The sequence below is a fragment of the Gopherus flavomarginatus genome, chromosome 2 (assembly GCF_025201925.1).
Source record: "Gopherus flavomarginatus isolate rGopFla2 chromosome 2, rGopFla2.mat.asm, whole genome shotgun sequence".
NCBI classification, from domain to species: Eukaryota; Metazoa; Chordata; order Testudines; family Testudinidae; genus Gopherus; species Gopherus flavomarginatus.
In genome coordinates this window covers 38,787,423-38,814,368 of record NC_066618.1, presented here as the reverse complement: position 1 = coordinate 38,814,368, position 26,946 = coordinate 38,787,423, and the positions used below count along the sequence as shown (strand labels likewise).

Here is a 26,946-nt window from a genome sequence, read left to right as displayed (position 1 = left end):
AACTTTAGAGCCTACAATCCACTCAGTCCTACTTCAGCCAATCGCTCAGACAAACAAGTTTGTTTACAATTTGCAGGAGATAATGCCCGCTTCTTGTTTACAATGTCACCTGAAAGTGAGAACAGACGTGCGCATGGCACTGTTGTAGTCGGCATCATAAGATATTTACGTGCCAGATGCACTAAAGATTCATATGTCCCTTCATGCTTAAACCACCATTCCAGAGGACATGTGTCCATGCTGATGGTGGGTTCTGCTCAATAACAATCCAAAGCAGAGTGGACCGACGGATGTTCATTTTCATCATCTGAGTCAGATGCCATCAGCAGAAGGCTGATTTTCTTTTTTGGTGGTTCGGGTTCTGTAGTTTCTGGATCAGAGTGTTGCTTTTTTAAGACATCTGAAAGCATGCTCCACACCTTGCCCCTCAGATTTTGGAAGGCACTTCAGATTCTTAAACCTTGGGTTGAGTGCTATATCTATCCTTAGAAATCTCACATTGGTACCTTCTTTGCGATTTGTCAAATCTGCTGTGAAAGTGTTCTTAGAATGAACATGTGCTGGGTCATCATCAGAGACTGCTATAACATAAATATATATGGCAGAATGTGGGTAAAACGGAGTAGGAGACATACAAGGAGTTCAGTCACAAATTTACTTAACACATTATTTTTTTAATGAGCATTATCAGCATGGAAGCATGTCCTCTGGAATGGTGGCCGAAGCATGAAGAGGCATATCTGGCATGTAAATACCTTGCAACGCCAGCTTCAAAAGTGCCATGTGAATGCCTGTTCTCACTTTCAGGTGACATTGTAAATAAGAAGCAGTCAGCAGTATCTCGTGTAAATGTGAACAAACTTGTTTGTCTTAGTGATTGGCTGAACAAGAAGTAGGACTGAGTGGACTTGTGGGCTCTAAAGTTTTACATTGTTTTGTTTTTCAATGCAGTTATGTAACAACCTCCCCACCTTCATTTGTAAATTACACTTCCACCATAAAGAGATTGCACTACAGTACTTGTATGAGGTGAACTCAAAAATATTTATCATTTTTACAATATAAATATTTGTAATAAAATAATAATGTAAAGTGAGCACTGTACACTTTGTATTCTGTTGTAATAGAAATTAATATATTTGAAAATGTAGAAAAAATACAGAAATATTTAATACATTTCAATTGGTATTCTGTTGTTTAACAGTGCGATTAATCACAATTATTTTTTAATTGCAGTTAATTATTTTGAGTTAATCGCATGAGTTAACTGCGATTAATCGACAGCCCTAGTTTAAACACATTTGATTTAGCAATTGTTAAACCCTAATGTTTATCGTATACATATCACTGCATTTTTAGAGGACTGAGCAAATATTAACTTTTAAAATCAGCTACTAAAATAACCAATTAGTTTCAAAAGTTTTATCCCATTTTCTGTGCTTTCGAACAAAAACATTGTTTTTAGCCCTGCTTAAGATCATGTTGCTGGGAAATATGAAGATGCCTACCTCCATTTAGAGAGCCAACAGCTTATTTAACTGATTGTAGATACTGAAGCATGTATTTCTAAAAACAATGTCTCAATATAGTTTTCTGTAGTAAATACTTAAAGTACTTTAAGTACTATAACTAATCACTGGAGGGTTCTCTTTTGTGTGTTCTTTGAAAACCCAGCCAAATCCATAAGATTGTGTAAAAAGTAGTTTCCTGTATTACTTGTGCTTATCTTGGATTAAACTAGCCTATCTAGTAAATTGCAAACAATATTAATATTGAATTTTAGGATTTGACAATAACGGTCAATAACGCTATCTTTGTGGTTTCCTACTGCATGTTGGTTTTGAATGGATTTTGTGTGTCACCATTTTGTGTGATGGTACTGTGTGATGTTAAATAGCTGTCACATTGTGCCCAAGTGATAACTATTTCAGTGATAGTTTTTGTTTGCATGTTCCTATATGTGACCTGCTCTGAGATCATTGTAGATGAAGTATAATTATATGGTTCTTTCCATATAAATCCTGAGACTGTTGCTGCTATTTCAGTGGTTCTCAAAATTTTGTACTGGTGACCCTTTTCACATAGCACGCCTCAGAGTGCGATCCCCCCACCCCCCAAATTGAAAACACCTTTTTATATATTTAATACCATTATAAATGCTGTAGGCAAAGCGGGGCTTGGGGTGGAGACTGACAGCTCGTGACCCCTCATGTAATAACCTTGATACCCCCCTGAGTGGTCCTGATCCCCAGTTTGAAGTTGTATTATGAAGTAAAAGGTTAGGAGTGTTTAGGCTTTAGAAATGTAGATTGTTGTAAGAAGAAATTGTATAGTAAAAGCTGTGTTATCTGGCACTTTACCAAATAGCTCTATAAATCAGCATTTCTGATCTTCATTGAAAGTGTGGTTTATAGTCTGGTTGCCTTGAGACCGGCAGGCTCCCTCCCTGGCTCTGCATGGCTCCCTGGAAGCAGTGACATGTCCCTGCTGCTCCTAGGCAAAGGAATGGCCACGAGGGGTTTGGAGTGCGGTAGGGGGTATGGGGCTAGGGTTTGGGATACAAGCTCTGGGAGGGAATTTGGGTGCGGGAGGAGGTTTGGGACAGGGGGTTGGCGCGTGGGAGGGGGTGTGGGGTGCTGGATCTGGGCGGCACTCACCTTGGGCGGCTCCCTGCGAACTGCGATCTATCCCTGCTGCTTGTAGGAGGAGGCATGGCTAGGCAGCTCTGTGTGCTGGCCCTGCCCCACATTGAGCGCTGGTTCCATAGCTCCCATTGGTCAGGAACTGTGGCCAATGGGAGCTGCGGGGTCAGCGCCTGCGGACAGAGGCAGCACGCAGAACTGCCTAGCCACGCCTTTGCCTAGGAGCAGCAGGGACAGATCGCTGCTTGCTGGGAGCCACCCGAGGTGAGGGCCGCCTGGATACAGCATCCCGCTCCCTCTCCCGTGCCCCAGCCTCCAGTCCCGCACTCCTCCTCACACGCAAACTCTCTCCCTCTTAGTTATTTCGATTTTTTCGGCACCCCTCATTTTCCCTAAAATGCTGGATAAAAAGGCTTTTACTGTGTTTCTATTCTGTATTTAGAAAAGCTGGATATCACAGTCATATCTGACAGTAATAATGACATTTCTAATCCCACAGCAAGTAGGCCTGATTTTAAACAGGTTCTAAGAAAGTTAAATTTGTGTGGTCCTATGGAACGAAATAACTTGCACTCAGGAATTTTAAATGAATTAGCCAAGGAGCTCTGAGTTATTGATATTGTTTAACCAGTCTTGGAACAGTAAGGAAGTCAAGGAGGACTGAAAAAAAACCCTAATGTGTCAATATTTAAAAATGATAAATAGGATGACCTGAGTAAATATAGGCTGGTTAGCTTGATGCTGAATCCAGGCAGAATCACGGCAAGCCTGATGTGGAATGCACTCACATCAATAATCAAAGGATGGCGGTTTTAAAATTAATACCAGTCAGCATGGTTTTATGGAAAATAGGTCTTCTCAAACACATTTGATACTGTTTTTGATGAGATTACAAGCTTGCTTGATTAAAAAATAACTTTTTTCGCATAATAGACTTCTGTAAGGCATTTGGTTTATTACCACATGATATTATGAATAAAAAATTCAGCACTATACAAAATTAGTATAGCACGTGTTAAATGAATTTAAACTAGCTAACAGGGAGCTCTCAGAGCAGCTCTATGGGGAATCATTATTCAGAGAGGATGTTTTTAATAGGGCCCTGAAAGGATCTGTCTTTGACCTAATGCAATTTGATGTCTCTGTCGAGGATCTGGAGGAAAATATAGAATCGATGGTGGTAAAGTTTGAAGATGACGACACCAAAAATTGGTGAGTGGTAAATGACTGAAACAGGTCAATTCTACAAAATATTTTGGATCTCCTGTCAAGATTGGCTCATTTGGAACACCTGTTTTTCAGTACCACCAAATGCAATATCCTGCATCTCTGAATTGAGAGTGTACGTCACACTTGTAGTCTCTCATATGTTGGAAAGTAGTGACTGAAAAGGGCTTGAAAAACATAGTAGAAAACCAACAGAGTAAGAACCAGTATGTGGGGGCTGAGAGATCTGACACGATCCTTGGATGCATACGATTGGAAAGTAGAAGTAGTGAGGTGGTATTGCCTCTATATACATCCCTGGTGAGACCTTTCTAGAACTATTCGGTCCAGTTCTGGTGTCCATACCTAAAAGAATGTTAGCAAATTGGAAAGGCTTCAGAAAAGAGCTAAAAGAACTTGCTGTCTTGAAAATCTGCAATGAGGGACTAATGTTCAACCTTCTTAATTTGTCCAAGAGAACGTTAAAAGGTGACTTAATAATAGTACATAAGTATCTACATGCAGAGATGATGTCTGGTACTAGAAGACTCTTTAATCAAGCCGACAAAACCATAGCCAAGTCCAGTGATGGAAGGTTGAATCTAGACAAAGCTAGAGTAGAAATTAAGCACTTTTTTTAAATAGGGAATCATTGGAACAGCTTTTACAGAGAATCCACCCCATCACTGTCTCTTGATGTCTTTAGATCAAGATTGAATATGTTTCTAAAATATGCGCGCTAGCTTGGACAGAAGTTATGGGCTTCATGCATGAATTGCTAGGCAAAATTCTATGGGCTGTGTTATGCTGGATTAGACTAGGTGATCATTCTGGCCTTAGAATCTATGAGAATTTTGACTACCAGATCTCAGGGAAGAGTTGGGATCCCAGTAGAGATGCCTGCAAGAAGGAAACTTCGGGTAAGGGGCTGTTTGCTTTATTTGAACTTTGCTCAAAGACTTTTTAACTTGCCATTTGATCTCTGGGGAGAAAGGCACGTCATACTCCATGAGTTGTCATATTGTTTGTTTTGAAGAGCTCCATGTGACCCGCTACACTTCCTTCTGAAAATATCACAATCTGTCAATTGTTAATAAGACAGAAAGTTCCAACAGGAAACTCAGAAATGCCTATTTTTAAAAAGTGAAATATGCTTGAAAATATAGTTTATTCATAGTGGGAAACTTTATACCTTTCAGATTCCTGGTCTGATATATATTAAACTAATGATTTTTTGTGTCTGACTTATAGTTTCTGAAATGTTTGGGGTTAGCAATACTGGGCTTCTTGTCAGAGAAGGAAAACTTCTTTTAAAGCAACCTAAAAATAACGTTTTAAAACTTTTGAGACTTTTCTTTGGAAATAAGAGTAGAAATCTGAGGGTTTTTTTTCCAATTAAAAAAAAATACAGATATTAATACAAGCAGGGAAAAGTAAGAGAACATGAAAATATGACTTGATATTTACCCCGTAGCTTAGAATAATCTGAAAAGTCTACTGTGGTTCTACCTGGCTCCGGTAGTGATTTACAAACTGGTAGCTGTGATGATGGTTGTTGATAGTGTTTCTTAAAAGGCTAGCACTGAAGACAAAGGGCAGCTATATTCTCTCTGATCAGAACCTTATATAATAATGAAAGTATGGGCTAGTAATTGCCAAAGGTAAGTATTGTTTTAGAAAGAAATTAAAAGTATATTTATTTTTGGAGGTTGTCTGTTAGGGCAGGTCCCAGGGGCTGCTGTTCCAAAGCAAGAATAAACCTTGCCTCATGTTATGTCAGCTGTCAAAGATCCCTCTAGGGTGCGCTCACAGCCACAAATGTATATGGCATGGGAAGACTTTCTGGGGCTCTCTGCAGCTGGAAGCAGTTTAAGGCTTCCACCTCCCTTAATCCTATATACGGGACAGGCATGACAGGAGTTAATGACTTCCTCCCTGCCCCCACTACCAAGGGCTGGTCTACACTACGGGGGAAAATCGATCTTAGATACGCAACTTCAGCTATGTGAATGACGTAGCTGAAGTCGAAGTATCTAAGATCGAATTACTCACCGTCCTCACGGCGCGGGATCGATGTCCGCGGCTCCCCCTGTTGATTCTGCAACTCCGTTCAGGTTGGTGGAGTTACGGAATCGATATAAGCGCATTCGGGGATCGATATATCACGTCTAGATGAGATGCGATATATCGAGCCCCGAGCAATCGATTGCTACCCGCCAATATGGCGGGTAGTGAAGATGTACCCTAAGATACTAACAGAGAAGATGGCAACATACCAGTGTTCTCGGGGAGATGTAGGCAGGAACCCTTTTACCCCCGTCTACCTGTCTGGGAGGCATTGAACACTAAGAACCCCCTTCTCCATAATATTTCATGAGGAAGGCTTAGATGCTTCTTCTTGAGTGTCTCAGAAGATGTGTCTTATTCCTGCTTTTGGAAATGAGTCTCCCAGAGGTCTCTATAGTGCTAATTAAAAAAAAAATCATTATTATATGTTAATGTTGTATAGTGATATTGCATAAACCAGAATAAATAGACTTTAACTGAAGACAATTATTGGTCCTGGGCCTCACTATTTGTTCTTCGTAGTGAAGGTCCAGTATAGAGCAGCGTTCAGTGAAAAACTCGGCTGTAATTAGAAGACCTAGAAACTGACACTGTGGGTTTGCAGTGGAAATTCCTCACTCAGAGAGTTAAGATACTTCATTTTAGTCAGACTTTTTATAGAAAGAGAGGATATTTTTTCAGTGTCTTGGACATTTTGTAGATTAGTTACTGTAAATAGGAATTGGATAATTCCACAGTCTGTCGCCAATAAAAAATTGTATCTTGCCTGCTAATAACTGATGTAAGAAATTAGGAAGAAAGTGCTGAGCGGCTCTCTGTTGCTATTCTACAGTGTTAGTGGATTTTTCAGATTAGTGACATTTTTACTGTATTGAACACTTTTCCAGATAGGAAAATCGTTATATGATACTTCATGTGGAACGCACTCACTTTTAATACTGTTGCTGTAAGTGTGTTTTTAATAGTGTAGTGGCAGGAAGCCTAAAGCCTTAGCAAAAGCCCTTGTATACTTTTATTTCCTGGAGTATTACATTCCCATTAGCTGCTATGTTTTCAGCCAGAAGGATGGGTCAAGAAGGAAAGGGACAGGCCTGTGTGGGCCATTTTGTTTACAATGCTTTATGAATTAATCTTCAGAGTTTGTTTTTAAAAGAAATCAAGTTCGCAATTTACAAAATTACTATCTGTAAGAAAGGAGAGTAGTGTATGTGAAGAAAATAGTAAAATAGAACAATTATGCCAAAGTTTGCCAGTCAATGAATGTTGCTAACTGTAACCATTACCTGATCGAGTTTTAAATTTTCTAGACAGATTAAAGTATTATGCCAGCATATACTGAGAAAAACAACAGTTTAGTTTTTAAAAAAAAAGGTTAAGAATCATCATCAGCCTGAAACTACTAGGCAACCAAGAACCAGCCTTGTGCACAGTTTATTTTTCTAACCATGAAGAGAACTGATTGGAAAGCAAAACCTGCATTCTGTGATATGGTCCACTCATATTAATACCAGTTTAGAGAATTAATAATACTGACTATTATAAGTTGATGCTAACTTGTTAGAACAAATATGTTTGGGAGTCAAGGTGCTTCAGTTTTGATATTATGAAGTTGGGAAACTTAAGACCTGAATATTGTATGTTTTTAAAACATTTTGGAACACTCTCTTAATTGTGTTGGAGCTGTAGTTTTTTTTTCTATTATTGCATGCATCAATACAGAGGCAATTTTTTGATGTCCGGGGGTAAAATCAACAGCTCATTCTACTAAAAATATCTAATTTTCCATTATTTGAAATGAATGTGAATATTTAGGGCACATAGTGAGCAGTGTGAATATAGGGATGATGCAATTTATTTTTAAGGAGAATCCCACATATATTGCTAGTTTTGTGACAAAATACTGCACTGTGCATCATCTAGATAATTTCTGTTATGAGGGAGTATAAGATACAGCCTAAATAATTAGACACACCAAATTTCTTTTGAGTTGCAGCACCTCTGCACTGAATATTTTTACTGTTAGAATGCATGGAACTCTTTATATTAATAAGTGGCTCTTTCAGATTAACTGCTTAATAGTTTGTGTGTAAAACAGTTCAAGGTAGAATATGGTGTATTCTTGAATAGCAAAGTAACTTTCAAGTTGAACTGTCTGTGATGAAACAGTAGCAAATACGATAAACTGTGTTCTTCAGCTGGCACAAATTGTTGACTCCCTTGGGAACAGAAGAAAACCTAGAATTAGGTAGGCTCCTTTCTAGGTCACAAATCTGTGCAAACTGTTAGGAAAGTGAGACAAACAGGTTTTTATTCCCCTTGAAATATTGTTCAAGATCTACCAAAAGGTGGTAAGTGACAAAATATGTATTAATGAGCCAATGCTGATGTTTTGTAGTGAGACCATCAATATGAAGATGAAAAGTAAATATGGGGTTTACTTATTGGAGCTAACAACAGAAGAGACTGATCAAACAGTATTTAATTCTTACTGTGGTGAAAGGTTTATGGGAAGAGAACCCTTTGGGGTAGAATGGTTAACAACGAAACCCATGAATCTAGTAGTCAAAATAAAATTCATCTAGTGAGCTTAAGAGAAAATAACCCAATATGCAAAAGAGAGATTACATGGATGACAAAACTCACATAAATACTAGATATTCATAAAATATTTCTCTGCATAAATTGTTTCAAAATTTAAGGAATCTGTGCAGTTTATTTTAAATGTTGAGCTTGTTGGTTCAAAGAATCCTAAGGAATCATCTCTTCTTCTATCAGTGTATTAGGATTTGTTTGGATAAATCATGACCTTTTACCATTCCATCAGTATTACGTCTAAATTCTCTACACTTTGAGACAGTAGACACTTGAAAATGTGTTGCAGCCAATCCTATCTTTGCATGCTACGATATGGTAAAGAATCCTTTTTTTTTTTTTTTAAAGTAACTTAAATCTGCAATGTTCTAATTAATTAAAACAGTACATGGCAAAACATGCTGTAAAAGGTTCTCTTTGCTGTATTTGAAATATCCTTTGAGTTTTTAAAAGGCATTAAAAATAAAATGCAATTATAACTTTTTGTAGGTTGGGCTCATGTGGTTTGTGCCCTGTACATTCCCGAGGTGCAGTTTGCAAACGTTTCTACAATGGAACCTATCGTGTTGCAGTCTGTTCCTCATGATCGTTATAATAAGGTATAATTATATGTGTGTTTATGGCTTATGTCTCTGTATGTGACTTCATTATTTTAAAAAAACTGTGATCTTTAGTTTTAAGCTTGTTAAAATGTAATTTTCAAGTCAAGCATATAACTGGTACTTTGCATTTTTTTTAAAGTATAATTTAACTTCAATGTATTGTATTAAACTTTTTTACAATATGCTTATTTTTCATACCTAAAACAAAGCATTAGAGCATAAAAAATTTCTATTTAATTTTTATACAAAATTCCAAGATTTAATAAAGCATGATTATTAAAATGTTCTTCATTGCAGTATACCACAATGTCTTATTGAAATACTTATAAATTACAAGGTGTGAATTATCTACTTAGGTATCTCCTTTATTCCAAAATATTCTATTGTTTTAAAAATATTGTAATTTTTTAAATTAATGTTTTCAAAATAGATCCCTGGGGTAATAAATATTTTGTTAAATTTTAGTCTTTTTAGTAACTATTTCTATTAACACTTCTTTAGATGTTGATATGACTATTCATAAACAAGAGTATTTTTCTTTTTTGCATGTTAAGAACATAAAGGTTATATTAATCTATTACTGCTAGATCCAGCAAACCATTATTGACCTAAGTAATACCATTAATCTTGGTGGAATCATTTGTATGTGTAAGGACTACTTATGTACGTAAGGGTTTATAGGATTGAACTGTTTTTCTTTTCTTGTCTCACAACACTTAATTTTTTTACTCAATGTGTTCCTTTGTGAATTTCTCTCATTTCTACTTGTATCTGTCTATTAACTTCCTACCTCTTTGCAGTTCTTATAGTTTTCCTTTATGTGCAACTGATGAGCCTTTTTTATTATTCATATATTTGCAAGCATCCCTTTTCTATTTTTTATAGGGTTGTCAAACCATTAAAAAATTAATTGCAAAATTAAAAAAAACCTGATTAATTACAGTTTTAATTTCACTATTAAACAATAATAGAATGGAAGCAGGTCCTCTGGAATAGTGGAAGCATGAAGGGGCACATGAATGTTTAACGTAGCTGGCACATAAATACCTTGCAACACCAGCTACAACAGTGATGTGTAAGGTGTCTGTTCTCACTTTCAGCTGACATATTAAAAGCAGGCAGCAGTAACTCCCGTAAATGCAAACAAACTTGTTTGTCTTAGCAACTGGCTGAAAAAGGAAGACTGAGTGGACTAGTAGGCTCTAAAGTTTTACATTGCTTTGTTTTTGAGTGCAATTATGTAACAAAAAATCTACATTTGTAAGTTGTACTTTCATGGTAGAGATTGCACTACAGCAGTGGTTCTCAAACTTTTTAGACTACTATACTCCTTTCAGTAGTCTGTTTGTCTTGTGTACCCTAAATTTCATCTCACTTAAAAGCTACTTTCTTACAAAATCAGACATAAAAATACAAAAGAGTTACAGCAAACTATTAGCGAAATATTGCTTATGTTCTCATTTTGTCTGTGTGAAATTGTGGTTTGTACTGACTTCACTGGTGGTTTTTATGTAGCCTGTTGTAAAACTAGGTAAATATCTAGATGAGTTGATGTACGTCCTGGAAGACCTCTGCGTACTCCCAGGGGTACACCTCCTGCTGGTTGAGAACCACTACATTACAGTACATGTATGAGGTGAATGAAAAATACTATTTCTTTTGTTTATCTTTATTACAGCACAAATATTTGTAATACAAATAATAATATAAAGTCATCACTGTACACTTTGTATTCTGTGTTGCAGTTGAAATTACTGTATTTGAAAATGTAGAAAACATCCATAATATTTAAATAAATGGTTTTCTATTAATGGTGCGATTAAAACTGCGATGAATCACGATTAACTTTTTTAATCGAGTTAATTTGTTTTGAATTAATCGCTTGAGTTTACTGCAATGAATTGACAGTCCTAATTTTTTATTTTCATTTTTTGTGTTTTACTTTCTAATATGACTGTTCTAAGGGTCACAGACAGAATTTTCAGGGCCTGGAACAAGAAGAATAGGATTCCCTAGTAATGAAAATCTTGCACCATTTCTGGTGGTCTTCCTTTAGAGAATTGACTCTCTCTTACCTTGTCTTTCCCCACCTCCAAATTGTATTTCCCTTTTTGTGTTTCATATCTTTGCCGTTATTTTTACTTTCACTCCTTCATATTTTCTGATCACACTCCTTTGGCTTTTCCCTGTTTTTTCACATTCCTCTAATCTCTACTACCTGATACTTTTGCTGCTTTCACTTACCAGGGTTTCAGAATGTCCCAGGGACATTTAGGGCTTGTCTACACTTAAAACAGTACAGCTGTAATGCTTCAGTATAAACAGTTCCTATGCTGATGGGAGGGATTCTCCCTTTGGTGTAGGCAATCCACTTTCCTGAGAGGTGATAGCTAGGTTATCAGAAGAATTCTTCCATTAACACAAGGATTTAGGTTGTCTTAACTGGTTTGCCCAGGGGTGTGCTTTTTTTTTTTTTCTTCTTCCTGCTGGTCTCTCTTTGCTTGGGAAAGTTTTTTCTTCTTTGGGTTTGTTTCAAAGTCCTGTACTTGTGTGTGTGTGTGTGTGTGTGTGTGTGTGTGTGTGTGTGTGTGTGTGTGGCTCCATTTCCATTTCCATTGATTGAAATTGTATGGATAAATCTCTTTACGCTGCTTTGAAAATTTACCCTTCAATCTCTCTCATTAATTTTCTCTGCCATTCTCTGGCAGTTTTTGTTTATCGTCTCCTTACTGCTAGCAGTAAAATCTTTGCAAAGTGCTTGCTTAAACCATTGTTCTTACAATCAAATGATATTGTTCCTCCCCACTAATACCTCAGTTTACATTTGGTTGGTCTGTTGCTAACTGAAAGTCCTTCACCCACTTGTCAGGCCTGAATGACATGGAAATCCCAGACAAAATACGCTCTTTCTCTCTTCTAGTTTTTAGTTTGGTGCTTTTGAGGGTGAGGTTCAAACACAGGCCTATTTTCATGTTTAGGAACCTATCTAAGACTAGTCTGCTTGTTCTATAATGTTTAAGATATGATGGAACTTCTTTAATTGGAAATTTGGTTTGGACTTAATTTGCAGGTTCTCTTCTCCCCCCCCCCCCCAAATCATTTTGAGAACGTGTGACCTAACCTTTCTTGGTCTCTCAATTATTGTCTCTTACTAGTTTGCAGTGTTGAATCCCTGCTGGTCCCAGGATATTAAAGAGGCAAAGTGGGTGAAGTAATATATTTTATTGGACCAACTTCTGTTGATGAAAAGAAAAGTTTTCAAGCTTATACAATGCTCTTCTTCAGGTCTGAGAAAGATACTCAGTATCACAGCCAAATAAATACATGGTGGAACAGATTGTTTAGCATAAGTATTTTAACATATATTGTAAGAGACCATTCAAGGTGAAATGGCCAGTTAATATCTCTGGAGTCATAGGACAAAAAATTGCTGTAAAAAGCCATAAATTCAATGCCTTTATTAAGGCTGTCTACACTAGCACTTTTGTCAGTCCTGGGTATGAAAAAAACACCCCTCTGACTTAGGTAGGTTTCACCAACAAAAGTGCAGGTGCGGACAGCACTATGTCGTCTGGAGACGCTCTCCCACCAACAGAGATACCACCACTCATTGGGCGCTTCCACCAGCATAGAGTGGCCACATGGGAGACCTTTCAGTGGCACAGCTGCAATGGTACAGCTGTGTCGCTGTAAGGTGTCTAGTGTAGACATAGTCAAAGTCAGTGATTTTTAGTGTCTAGCAAAGTTATGAATTTCAGCTCCTAGAATTGTCTTTTGAAGGTGCAATGTAGGGTTCCTTTGAGGATGAGGACTGAGAGATAAGATATGGAGTGATTGCTTTGTTATTTGCAGGGTCTGGTGCTGCTTTGGGTTAGTGTGTCCTAGTCTGTGCAAGCTCCCCATAGAGCAGGGCACACCAACTCAAAGTGGCACCACACCCCACATGACAGACACAAAACTTGCAGACATATCTCCGCTGCTACTATAATAAATACTCCTTACTTGCTTTTCAAGATCCGTGGGTCATACGCATGCCTATCGCAACATGTGGTGTACTTAGATGTCCCATAACAACTATGCGGGTGAAATGAGACAATCACTCTGCCCTTAAATTAACTTACACAGAAAAGTTATAAGACAAAAATACCACATCATGTGTGGGTGAACACTTTTCACAAAGTGATCACTGTACATTTGACCTCTGTCCTCATCCACAAAGGAAACCTGCACAATATCTTCAGAAAACAAACTAAGGAACTTAAATTAATATCTTTGCTAGACACGAAAAATCATGAATTTAATGAAGACACTGGGTTTATGGTTTAATACAACAATCTGTAATCCACTAAGCCCCCTTTTTTGTCTTACAAATACAGAGGTGTTAACTGGCCACTTCACCTTGAAAGATCTCTTACAATGTGTTAGCTACTTATGCTAAACAATCTGTTCCACTTTGTATTTAGCTATGACACTGTAAGTACCTTTCCCAGATCTGAAGAAGCCGTGTGTAAGCTGGAAAGCTTTTGTCTTTCACTAAGAGGAGTTGGTCCAATAAAAGATATTTCCTTATCCATCTGGTTTCTCATCTTTGTCAGGGTAGATTTCAGCTATGGTCTTTGGGGATTTTATGTTGTTTTCTTTTATTAGGGCTGCGACTTCTTACTTTAGCCAACCTTCAGCCTGTGAAATGCACTTGACTACACTGTTTAGTAATGCTTTATTCGATTCAGGTTATTACTCTTAAATACTGCAAAATTTTGTGAGCATATAGCTGAGAATAGTGGACTCGTCAGTGGAAGAAGCACTACCATAGTTAAATGCCTGCCAGTCCCCTTGCTATTAAGCTGAATCTTTCAGTAGTTTTTATAAACTGGCTGCTCTAAATTACTGACTGAACTATGATATACAAGCTCCACTAGATGAATATTGCTGTATAGTACCTTTCTTTGTGTTGTGTCCTTTGCAGGAAATATGCTTCTTTCATAAATATCATTTATAACTTTTGTGACAGACTTCTGTTGTATGTGAATAAACACAATGCAAAGCTGTCCGATTTTAAAGGAAAATTGTCAAAACAAAAAACTTGTTTCCACCTGAAAATTGTATTTACTCTCATTCTGAGTAGCCCATAAGGTTACTATAAATTAAAGTTACTAAGTTAAAGTTACTATAAATTAAAGAGATTAAAATATTTTAATGTATTTTTTTAGTCATTGTTTATTTGACAGTCACTTTTGAAGTTTGTTAATGGTGTATGTCTTTTCCAGGCTCTGTAAGAAGGTTTTTAACAATTATATCAAAACTAATACTGAAGAGGCAGTAGACAGAAGTGTGCCCAGAGAAAGTGGGTGGAGGAGGAATATGCCCTAAGTATGTTTGGTGTCTTTGTGCTTGCCCAAAAAGAGTCTTTGAAATATCAACAGGGAGCAGAAACAAAATGTATGTCAACTTATTTTTTAAAGTAGTTGAACCAATTCAGGATGGATTATTTAAAGGGTACTCGATCAATTTAACAAAATCAGGTTGAGTGACCCTTTCATTTAAAATCTATTTTTATCACACATGACAGTGTATCAGTTAAATTTTTCTTGTAGGTAACCTCTAAAAATTTCCTCCATTTATTTTTCTATTTAAAATTTAAAACATTTTAACTTCACACAAATATACTCGTTTGGTTTTTATACTGAACTATATAGAAGTGTTTAATCCAGACTGTGCCAGCTTGAAGTGCACTCTCTTTGGGGAATGAGAAAAGGATGCTTTTTCTGAAATGTAGGTAATACGAAAAGCCCTTAAAAATAATTGTACCAATGTTTTGAAAAATTGTAAATTTATAACCAAGGAAAAATGTTCTGGATTGCCAGCCCTTTTTAAAAGGCTGCCAACTTCAAACTATGTGTTTGCCAAATTGTCACAACTCAAACAGAAGTAGATAATTTAGGAAGAGCCTCTAGAGATTTTTACTTTCCTACAGAGTTCTAAGTAGGTTGTGTATATTCAATTAAGTCTAAATAGAAAAATAATAGGAATTGTACAGATTTATAGTTGTCATGATATGTTGATACATAGAAGGATACATGTCATGCAACCTTTACAGCAATGAGGGTTGCATTGGCAATGTGACAGAAGTCTGAGGATGGTACCTAATTTACATATATATTTACATAGGATTTTTGTTAAAGATAAATGCATGCAATTATTTGTTTATAGAACAGTGCTTTACATAATACAATAATCTTGAACAGAAGACAAAATATATTTCTTGCTAAAGAGGAGGATGATAATAGGTTCCACCCTTGCCCACATAAGTACTTTGAACAAAGTCTGCACAGGTAGTAGCCCTCTCAAGCAAGTGGATATTTATTACTCTTTTATACACTTTATAGACTGGATCATTTCAAATCAGTTAATTTTACCTGGATTTTGATAATCTCATTCCTCAAATTCAGCTGAAAATGTGAAAAACTTTAACTTTTTTTATCCCGTTTTTGGAAACTTCTGCTGTGTTGATCAGATAAATCTAGAATTTCTTGATCTACTCCAGGATTAGCCAAACTACGGCATGCATGTTGAAGGCGGCACGTGAGCTGATTTTCAGTGGCACGCTCACTACCTGGGTCCTGGCCTGGGGGGCTCTGCATTTCAATTTAATTTTAGATGAAGCTTCTGAAACATTTTAAAAACCTTATTTACTTTATATACAACAATAGTTTAGCTATAAAATATATATATATAGACTTACAGAAAGAGACCTTCTAAAAAGGTTAAAATGTATTATGGCACACGAAACCTTAAATTAGAGTGAATAAATGAAGACTCAGCACACCACTTCTGAAAGGTTGCCGACCCCTGATCTACCTAGTAGTAGGGGCAGCTGTCATACTTATATTTATTTGAGTGTTTTCTGGGAAACTGGAAAGTTTGACCTTCTACTGAAGCTTGGAGATCTGTAAGCAAAGAACTCTTACTCCCTTGATAGTTGTGAGCAGTTAGATGCAGAACGGTCCTTTATCCAGTTTGGTGGTGCCAAAAGCTTTGGATTTTTTCTGATTATCTAGCACACATGGGCAGGATTTACTGTCACAGTTTAGGGTTAGCTGTACCTTTGACCCCTCTAAATCTGAGTGCAACTTCCTCAGTTGTTAGGCCTCTTGCCGTCACCTGTCCTGGGGTGGAATCTTGTGATTTTCCTACTCTGTGGACTAGTTCCTGAGATACTGTAGTAGCCTGTGTACCGATCATGATTCCGCAGCAGTTTAAACTGGATTTGAATGCTTCATGTCTTCACTTGAGGAGTTGTGACCTGTGTGTGTGTGTGTACGTACATACGGTCACCAAAATGTTATTTTCAAAATAAATTTTTGTTTAATCTCAACAGTAGGAACAAAACATAACAGAAGCTAAAGGGGGTTTATCATAACAAATAGTCGCTAGGCATATCTGTTTTATGTAAAGTAGGTAGGCCTAACTTATCCAGTTAACCCTTATTCTGGGAACTAGGATTCAGTCTGCTTGCCCGCAGGCACTCTCTCACTCCCCCTGTACTTCAGCGGTAAACCTTTTATCAGTCCCTAAATTCTTACTGTTTGTATTGAGCCTGGTCAAACCAGTTTATGTAGCCCACCAGAGGAGTTGGGGGTTGTCTTCAAAGCAGTTGGTGCTTTAAGTGTCAGTAAATGGTGATCACAGAAGTGTTTGTCTGCTTTTCTTCTTATGTGCTGGAGTTAATCCCTGGTAATCATATAGTCACAACACAATAATAGGCAGATGGAGCATCTAGCATTAATAAAATATTACCGGTGTCTCTCATGTCTGTCGCATCTACTTTCTTTTTCTAGAGCAATATTAAGAGAGCACAGAATGATGACCATGATTTGAATAGCTCAGAGGTGGAAAATACTCATTAACGCTAAGGGGTTCTCAAACATTTTACCATCACAACCCCATTTAATTAATTATTTTCTCCAAGAACCCCAGACAGTATGGAAGATGTCACTTTGAAGAGCAAAATGGCATCCTCTGTACAACATGACCTCACCCACGCTATACCAATGAGAGCATGCTGCACGGAGGGCAGCATTTTGTAGAGTAAAATGGCATCCTCTGCCCTGCATGACCTAATACGCACCATATGTGCAAGGTTGCACCACATAGAAGATGCTGTTTTGCTCTACAAAATAGCATCCTCTGCATTACATGATGACTACTACTATGTATTTTGCATGCAAGTTCATGCTGTGCAGAGGATTCTGTTTTGTAGAGCAAAATGGCGTCCTCCATGCATTATGATCTCATACATACAAGGTCACGCTGTCCAGAGCAAAATGGCATCCTCTGCACACTAGGGATTGCCATGACCCCGTCTGCTGATATTGTGACTGTCTTTGGGGTCTTGACCCACAGTCTGGGAACCCCTGCTCTAAACTGTGTGGTGTTCAGTCATAATGGATAAGTCTATTTGCCAAATATTTCTGCTAAACTGGTCAGTATTAAGATAGTTAAGAGTGTTGCAATTTCAAATTGTCCTTCTTATACCTCAGAGTTAAGACCTATTGGTTAATAGTGGTAGGTCATACTATAGTTTTGAGCTGTTGTTTCATACTAACAGTCTAATTTTAAAAGGCTTCACAACTGTAAGGGTTAGAAACTTTATTTAAAATTAATTATTACGTTCTGCAAAAACTGAGAAATAATCAGAGCTCACAAGGAATAACTTTTTTGGATGCATGGGTGCTGTGTGTAGCATATCATAACTATGACTTGTGCAGTCTTCAAAAGAAAATGTTTTGAAGTTAATGTTTGTTAACAGGTTTTATTTCTCCCCCCAAATTTGGAAACTTTTTCAAAGAGATATTAAAAATCTCTTCCAGCAGATAAGCACACGCAGTAATGCAAAGTGTTGAATTGGCAAAAAAAAGGCCTCTGATATTTCTGTTTTGCTCCAAGCGTAGCATCCTTGTTTAACTGGGAGCTTTGTCCCACTTGATCAGTTGGTTTATTGCCATTTGCTATCTCACTGGAGGCCCAGGGATGGAGGAGCGTTCAAGAGCTCTTCTCCTCCATCAGTACTAAGGCATGGACTGATGCTCTTCTGGATGTTGGTGAAGGAGTACATGGGTTGCTACAGTTCAGGCATCTAAAATCTTAATTGGGGTCAGAGAGAGGTCGAACTAATATATGGACTGTTGAATTAACTTTGCAAAATCCTGGGGTACTACCACATGAAGGGAACTTTCATTTTTTGTGTCCAGTCTATAGCACCAAGAGACAGACCAGAGTACTGGAGAAGTTCGACTTGAGATTTGAATTTTAGCCCTTGAAGCAAAGGGAAAGTGTGGTGTGTTTGGTCACTTTACACCAAACTCAGAGTACTCCGAGTTTTTATGGCTAGTGTAGGAAGAGTTGAATTATGCTGAACTTGTTATAAATTGTAGCTAATTTATGGCATTGTTTTATAAAACTGTTTATAATGCAGTTCCTCACTGATTTATCATGTTATAAATAGTTTGGCCATTAGTCGTGCTTAGCCACAATTTTTAAATGCAGTTCAAAGTCCTAAATAGACAGGACCTATATCCATTCTGAATAGATGTTTGTATAATTTCTTTTACTGGGATTTATTTAAGGAAAAACAACAAGAATAATGCTTAGAAAAATTCTGGGCAGTAAAGTAATACAGTAGTAGCTGGATCTTGTGTCTTATGGATTTTGCTAGAACTTAAGTTTTCTGTTAATGGAAATGTTCAAACAAAACAAAAGATTTACTACCGAAATACATTTCAAAAGCAAGAAAACTTGTTAGATGGTGACCTTGCTTTTTCTTAATACGTAAGTATTGAAGGTCATGTGATACTCATTGGGAGTTGGAACAGCGAGTGATCTCAGATATTATGTGAACTGTAATCTTGATGCATCTGGTGAGTGAGATAAGGAATTAGTAAAATCATTTCCAGATCAGAGGCCCTTCAGCTAGTTCTTGTCTAGACTAGGATTTAAGGTGTGATGTTAGCTAATTATGCTTGTTAAAAGTCTAGTGGAGACCAAACACACGGCCCTGTCTACACTTGATTCTGTAAAACATTTTAATTTGCATACTACCTAATATATGCTAATAGTACACCTTAAATTCTAGTCCAGACAAGACCATAAAAAGCCATTCTATCCTTAACTCAGAATGTAATTGATTTGTCTTTATCTACTGTATTTTGTTTTAGTTTTTATATTTTTTCTTTATGTTCACCTCTTCTTCTATACTTAAATTGTATCTCCAATATATTTGCCTCCATATTTCCCATTTATTCCCTTTTGCTCCACTCAAGTGTAGTCATACGTAAGCATTAGTGTGATTTCCTGTTCTTCAATGTAAAGATATGATATAGTTTAAACAAAGGAGATATTGAAAAACAGAAGCAAACAAAAGTTGCTTCCCATCCTTTTTCTGCTGGGGGAGGAGGGAGTGCAAAAGGGACAGTTTGTGTGGGCCCACATTTGAGAGTGCCCCAGAACCAAGTGACGATGCGATCCAGCATGCAGGGTCATAGTGCCACTTGGGTTTGGCCTGACCTGGCCTTCCCTGTATCACAGAGGAGGAGCAGCCAGGTAAAACCTGAGTGGTGCTGCAGCCCTATGCACCAGAATGCAATGACACTCACTGAAATTTGGCTTGGTGATGCCTCTGTCAAAATGGCCTTGTACGGCCCTGTGTGCATGTGAGAATTTTGTTTTTAAGGCCATCTTTTATTTTTGGTGTGTCCAAATCAGAGGATGCTTCCATGAAGGATTTCTAAGTGAAATCATTTTCATTTTGTTTATGCAACAGATAGGGCCTACCAAATTCAGAGTCCATTTTGGTCAATTTCACAGTCATAGGATTTTAAAAATTGTAAATTTCAAGATTTCAGCTATTTAAATCTGAAGTTTCATGGTGGTGAAATTGTAGGGGTACTGACCCCAAAAGGAGTTGTGGGGCAGGTCGCAAGGTTATTGTAGGGGGGTTGCAGTACTGCTACCCTTATTTCTGCGCTGCTGCTGCTGGTGGTGGTAGTGCTGCCTTTAGAGCTGGGCAGCTGGAGAGTTGCAGTTGCTGGCCAGGAGCCCAGCTCTGAAAGCAGAGCCGCCATCAGCAGTAGTGCAGAAATAAAGATGGCATGGTATGGTATAGCCACCCTTACTTCTGTGCTGCTGCCTGAAGAGCTGGGCCCTCAGTCAGCAGCTGCTGCTCTCTGGCCACCCAGCTCTGAAGGCAGTGCAGAATTAAGGTGGGAATACTGCAGCAACTCTAAAATAACCTTGCAACCGCCCTGCAACTCCCTTTTGGGTCAGGATTCCCAATCTGAGAAATGCTAGTCTCCCCTGTGAAATCTGTATAGTATAGGCTAAAGGCACACAAAAGACCAGATTTCACAGTCGGTGACCCAGTTTTCATGGCTGTGAATTTGGTAGGGCCCTAGCAATAGGCTGGAATTATATTATAAACATAGAACAGCAGAATCTCTCTCAATTTACACTTCAGTAATCAGCACACCCCAATATTTATAATATAAAATAAAGTTGTTTCACACACTTCTCACCAATGCTTTAATTAGAAGAAGCTATAGTGAAGTCCACTATAATTAAGCCTTCATTATTTTAGAAAATACGTTGTAGCATATGTACTAATATATTAAATATTTATAATTACAATTACAAACACACCTGTCAGATAATGAAATATATTTTGATGGATTATTTTTCATCTTTTTGATTATTCACTTAATTGATAATTTGCAAAATTAAATAAATTGCTATAGGTCTCTCTAGTTACTGGGCATTCAGTGAGATTCTGTAATGACATTTTTAGAAATCTAACGATCTGCTTTAAATCTAACTTGTTCCTTGGCCTTTGAAATGAGTTTAGGATCCTGAATTAAACTCAATTTAAACAAGGTTCCAGGTAGACTAGTTTCTAACCAGGTGGTTATGAGACTGTGCTGTTTTAGACTCATATTTAAATAAAAACTGTGTTGAATAGCATTACTAAACTTGGTTAAAGGCCTCTGAACCTCATGTAGGCTTGGAGACATATTGTGAGACTTCTGAAAATCTGTTTCCACTTATTTGTATGTAAATATGCATTGCATAAAATTATTAAGTTTAAATAGGAAGCTTCTCTGGACATGAACTAGGCTGTCCTACTTGTTTATATGGTATCTAGCATAATTAAACATTGATCCTAAATGGAATTTCTAAGTGCTGCTACGATACTGTTACTAGTAACTATACTTATAAGCAAACATATGAGAGTAATTCAGTGATTTGAAGGAATGAACACAGGGTTGGGGAGCGGAAAATCTTGAGTTCTAATCACGTGTTAGCCATTGGCTGTTCGGCCATTAGACAAGTTGTTTAAGTTCTCTGCCTCGGTATTCCCCATCTCTAAAATTAGGATAATAGTGAATTAGGATAATACAGAGGTGGTGTGTAGATTTAGTTAATTTAATGTTTATACAGGACTTAGAAAAGGTAAAGTGCTATGCAAATCCTAAACAGTGTATGTAGCAGTCTGCTTTAAAAAAATTGTGATTAGGCTGTGTAAAGGAGTCCTCAAGTAAGCTTGACTACAAGATTGAGAAAATCAGTATGTCCTTGTAGCACATCATATAAAATGCCTCCTATGAGTAATACAAAAATAATTTGGGTACTTTGTATAATATGTAAATACTTTTTTTTTTCTTTAATAGACGTGCTATATTTGTGATGAACAAGGGAGAGAAAGCAAAGCAGCAACTGGTGCTTGCATGACATGTAACAAACATGGATGTCGACAAGCTTTCCATGTAACATGGTAAGTGTATATTATTATGTAATGTTTGTTTTTAAGAGGATTTCTGACACAACAACAACAACAAAAAACACCTGGAGAACACTGTCAAAATGAACAACAGGTTTATTCCTGGTATTTGAGGCACCTAATACTGTGGCATCTTAGTGAGAGGCCAGGCTTAATGCTGGATTTTTTCCTCGTTGAAACGAGTGCCATTTTTTCCTGGTTAAATATGACAAATTTTATTGGGCAACATTACATGCCATAAACACATTTTAGTGGCCGGAGTCAACCAGTGTTTTATAAGATGCTAGAAATAATGCAGTGAATCGTTCTTTTTCGAACAATAATCCTTATGTGTATTCTACTGTGGGTGTGCGCATGTGCTTGACAAGAAGATCCTTGTTAGCAGTGTCCATTAGTCTGTACCTGTATCCCTCTCTGCTTCTCATTCTCTGAACTGAGGGCATGAGGGATGGTGGAGACTAACCACCTCTTCAGTTCCTTTCTGCTACTTGGGGTTTGAGATGGAACTTCTTCTGTGTCCGCAGAAGTTGCTAGTTGCTTCTGTGTTGAACTGTAAATATTTGTAAATACATTTTAGATAATGTTTTTGTAGTTATTTAGTGTAATTATTAATAGTTAGGGCTTAGGTCTCTCCCTCCTCCTGCCTCTCCACCAGGGAGACTAGGCCCAAGATCCTGGGCATCAAGACCTATGTTTCCTGCCTCCTCGGGCTTCCTTGTCAGTAAGGACCACCTCAGATGCCTCTGCTGCCTTGGGGAAGCTCACATCCCATTGAAAGGTACTATTAACTGATCCTTTCCAAGCTGAACCCATCAAGCCTCTTAGTGCAGGCTTCAGAGATTCCTGATGGATTGTGCTATGAGGTCCCTGTACAACCCTGGTTTGTCAGACTCCCCTGTACGTTGGTTGGAGTAAGTGAGGAGTGCCCTTCGAAAAACTGAGATCTCTGGCTCAGGGGCTAATAAGAGTAGAGCTACAGACTCCTCCAAATGGGCATGAGGCTAGAGAAATCTTCCTCCAGTTTCTCATCCAAGAAGAGGACCTCTTCAACACCTTCCAAGTTGGGTGAGACTTTGCACCCAGCATACAGGAGCATCAGGAGCTTACAGGGAGCATGGTACTAGTCTCCTAGCTCCAAAGAGCAGGAATGCCCTGAAACCAGCATTAACAACAGAAACAGGACTGTCCCCAGTATCAGCAAGAGAGAAATGGTATGGATTTTGCCCACATCGATGGTACTGTTGCACTATGGTAAGAAGTTGTCAGTACCAAAGACCACAATGAGACCAACACCGCCAGTGTGCTATACTTCATCCCCTTTCTTCTGAGAAGGGTGCTCTGCCCCGAGGACATTGCTGTCGTCTTGGACCTGGAATCCCCAATCCTTTTGGAAACGATCCTGACAAGGGAGAGTTGTTCATCAGTACACAGGGCCACCCAGAGAGTTTTCAGGGGCCCCCACGAGAGTTTTCAGTGGGTCCTTCAGTGCCACCAAACACACCTGGAGTGAGTGAAGGACCCGCTGTGGAAGACCCGGAGCTTCTTCCACTCTGGGTCTTCAGCAGCAATTCGGCGGCGAGGGCTCCTTCACTTGCTCCAGAACTCGCCGCCGAAGTGCCCCGAAGTCCCGGAGTGGAAGGAACCCCGCCCTGTTAGTACCTTCTACTAGCCGGGGCATAACAAGAATCTTGGTTCCGACAGCACTATCCATAGAGTCTGGAGCTGCCTCTTCTTCTGATAGGTTTGGTGTTAGTGGGAGTGTGTGTCCACTCCCGTTAATACAAGGGAACAGTTAGACAGAGGATCAGGAGTCTCTTGGTTGCCCTCCCAGTGTCACAGGAGAGATTATGCATCTTGGGACTAATGGTGCCCTACTCCAGGGGGCCACCTCAGTTTTATTTTGACCCCTCACACTGGCCTTATTGGGGATAGTGAGACCTGTACATGATATATTTTGAGGCTATTCAGGGATCCAGGCAACCCTTTCCTTGCAGAGAGGATCCTGAGCCTCCTTAGGAATTAATGAAGGAATAAGAAGAACTGGATCTGGTGAAACTACCAACCTTATTGTCATCCTCAGATGAGTCAGTTTCACTAACTTTACCTTCACCATCTGATGACTACAGGCTGTTTCAAGACCTGCAAAGAAGTAACGCAAATACACTCCAGATCCCTCTGCAGGAAGTGCAGAACACTCCCCATAAACTCGTGGATGTTCTCCGAAGTACTGGACCCAGCAGAGTGGAGGCCATCTTAGAACTGGCCACGATGGTTTGACACACCCTGGCCATATGTACCTCCACTCTGACAAGAGTGGAGAAGTAATACTTCGTGCCAGCTAAAGGAGCAGAATTTTTATTGGCACACACTACTCTGAATTTGTTAGTAATTTAAGCACTTACTGAAAGAGGCAGACATCCATCTAGATCTACCTCTTCTGACCAGCTTACAGTTCTGCATAGCAAACTATCAAGTATTAATGTCAAAGTATGATTTTATTATTATTTATTTGGAATTTACTGACAAACTATTCCAGGAGGTTAGGCTACAGTTCAAAGTGTTAATCAGGGAAGGCAAACTGCTTGCTATATTATCCCTTAAGGCCTCAGCTGATGTAGCAGGTACAGCCTTCTGCTTTATGGCGATGTCTGTAGTCATGCATTGAGTGTTGTGGCTTCGGTACTCTGAATTTCCAAAGGAAGTCCAGTCTGAGGTGGAGGTCTTACTCTTTGAGGGAAACAGTTTGCTCAGTGAAAAGACAGACATTAAATTCACTGAAGGACTCCGGGTATGTCTACACTACGAAATTAGGTCAATTTTATAGAAGTCGATTTCTACAAATTGATTTTATACACTTGATTGCGTATGTCCCCACTAAGCACATTAAGTCAGCGGAGTACATCCTCACTACCGTGGCTAGCATCGACTTACGGAGCAGTGCACTGTGGGTAGCTATCCCACAGTTCTCGCAGTCTCCACTGCCCATTGGAATTCTGGATTAAGCTCCCAATGCCTGATGAGGCAAAAACATTGTTGCGGGTGGTTTTGGGTACATGTCATCAGTTGCCCCTCCTTCTGTGAAAGTAACGGCAGACAATCGTTTCGCACCTTTTTTCTGTGCAGATGCTATACCACGGGAAGCATGGAGCCCACTCAGCTCAGCTCATTGTCACCGCTGCTGTTGTGTCCTGGGTGCCTCTGTCAGCAGACAGTGCAGTAGGACTGCTGTCATCATCCCACCGCTCTCCTGGTGCCATGAATCCACCTCGCAGGTCCTCTCGTTGTTCTGGATAAATATTCTCTTGGCATCCGTCGTCATCCACTGCTTCCGCTGCAACTCTGCTCTCCTGCTCTTCTTTAGATGCTATACCACGGCAAGCATGGAGCCTGCTCAGCTCAACACTGCTGCTGTGAGCATTGTAAATAGCTCGCACATTATCCTGCAGCATGTGCAGAACCTGCAAAAGTAGGCAAGGAGGCAACAACAGCGCAATCACGATAGTGATGAGGAACATGGACACAGACTTCTCTCACAGCATGGGCCCTGGCAATTTGGACATCATGGTTGTAATGGGGCAGGTTCCTGCCATGGAACACAGATTCTGGGCCCAGGAAACAAGCAAAGACTGGTGGGACCGCATAATGTTGCAGGTCTGGGATGATTCCCAGTGGCTGCGAAACTTTTGCATGTGTAAGGGCACTTTAATGGAACTTTGTGACTTGCTTTCCCCTGTCCTGAAGCGCAAGAATACAAAGATGAGAGCAGCCCTCACAGTTGAGAAGCGAGTGGCAAAAGCCCTCTAGAAGCTTGCAATGCCAGACAGGTACCGGTCAATCGGGAATCAGTTTGGAGTGGGTAAATCTACTGTGGGGGCTGCTGTGATCCACGTAGCCAATGCAATCACTGACCTGCTGCTATGAAGGGTAGTGACTCTGGGAAATGTGCAGGTCATAGTGGATGGCTTTGCTGCAATGGGATTCCCTAACTGTGGTGGGGCAATAGATGGAACGCATATCCCTATCTTGGGACCGGATCATCTTGGCAGCCAGTACATAAACTGCAAGGGGTACTTTTCAATGGTGCTGCAAGCACTGGTGTATCATAAGGGACGTTTCACCAACATCAACGTGGGATGGCCGGGAAACATTAACGTGGGATGGCATCTTCAGGAACTCTGGTCTGTTTGAACAGCTGCGGGAAGGAACTTACATCCCAGACTAGAAAATTACCATTGGGGATGTTGAAATGCCTATAGTTATCCTTTTGGACCCAGCCTACCCCTTAATGCAATGTCTCATGAAGCCATACACAGGCACCCTGGACAGTAGTAAGGAGCAGTTCAACTATAGGCTGAGCAAGTGCAGAATGGTGGTAGAATGTGCATTTGGATGTTTAAAAGCTCGCTAGTGCAGTTTACTGACTTGGTTAGACTTCAGCGAAACCAATATTCCCGTTGTTGTTGCTGCTTGCTGTGTGCTCCACAATATCTGTGAGAGTAAGGGGGAGATGTTTATGAGGGGTGGGAGGTTGAGGCAAATCACCTGGTGGCGATTACACGCAGCCAGAAACCAGGGCGATTAGAAGAGCACAGCTGGGCGCCCTGCGCATCAGAAAAACTTTGAAAACCAGTTTCATGACTGGCCAGGCTATGGTGTGGAGAGTTCTGTTTGTTTCTCCTTGATGAAAACCCGCCCCCTTGTTTCACTCTACTTCCCTGTAAGCCAACCGATCACTGCTTTCAGAGGCAATAAAGTCATTATTGTTTCAAACCCATGCATTCTTTCTTTATTCAACACACACATAGGGGGAAAATTTGCAAGGTAGCCCAGGAGGGGAAGGTGAGGAGGGAAGCTCTGGGTGGGGTGGTGGAGGAGGGAAGGATAAGGCCACAGTACAGTTCAAAACTTATTGAATGCCAGCCTTCTGTTGCTTTGGCAATCCTCTGGGGTGGAGTGGCTGGGTGCCCGTAGCCTCTCTTCTCCCCCACCCCCCGCGTTCTTGGGCATC

At 39.3% G+C, this 26,946-nt stretch overlaps 1 protein-coding gene across 9 annotated transcripts in view; it reads left to right on the top strand.

The window, feature by feature from the left end:
* Positions 1–26,946, top strand: part of MLLT10 (MLLT10 histone lysine methyltransferase DOT1L cofactor) — a 236,833-nt gene that overhangs the window by 56,131 nt on the left and 153,756 nt on the right. For 6 of the 9 annotated variants that reach the window (XM_050942281.1, XM_050942280.1, XM_050942289.1 and 3 more), the window contains 2 exons: positions 8,997–9,106; positions 21,829–21,932. In XM_050942281.1, the coding sequence (XP_050798238.1) occupies positions 8,997–9,106; positions 21,829–21,932 (214 nt within the window). Of the gene's footprint in view, positions 1–3,774; positions 3,855–8,996; positions 9,107–14,459; positions 14,480–21,828; positions 21,933–26,946 lie in introns of those variants that run through there. The other 3 variants (XM_050942285.1, XM_050942287.1, XM_050942286.1) reach the window with 3 other exon arrangements.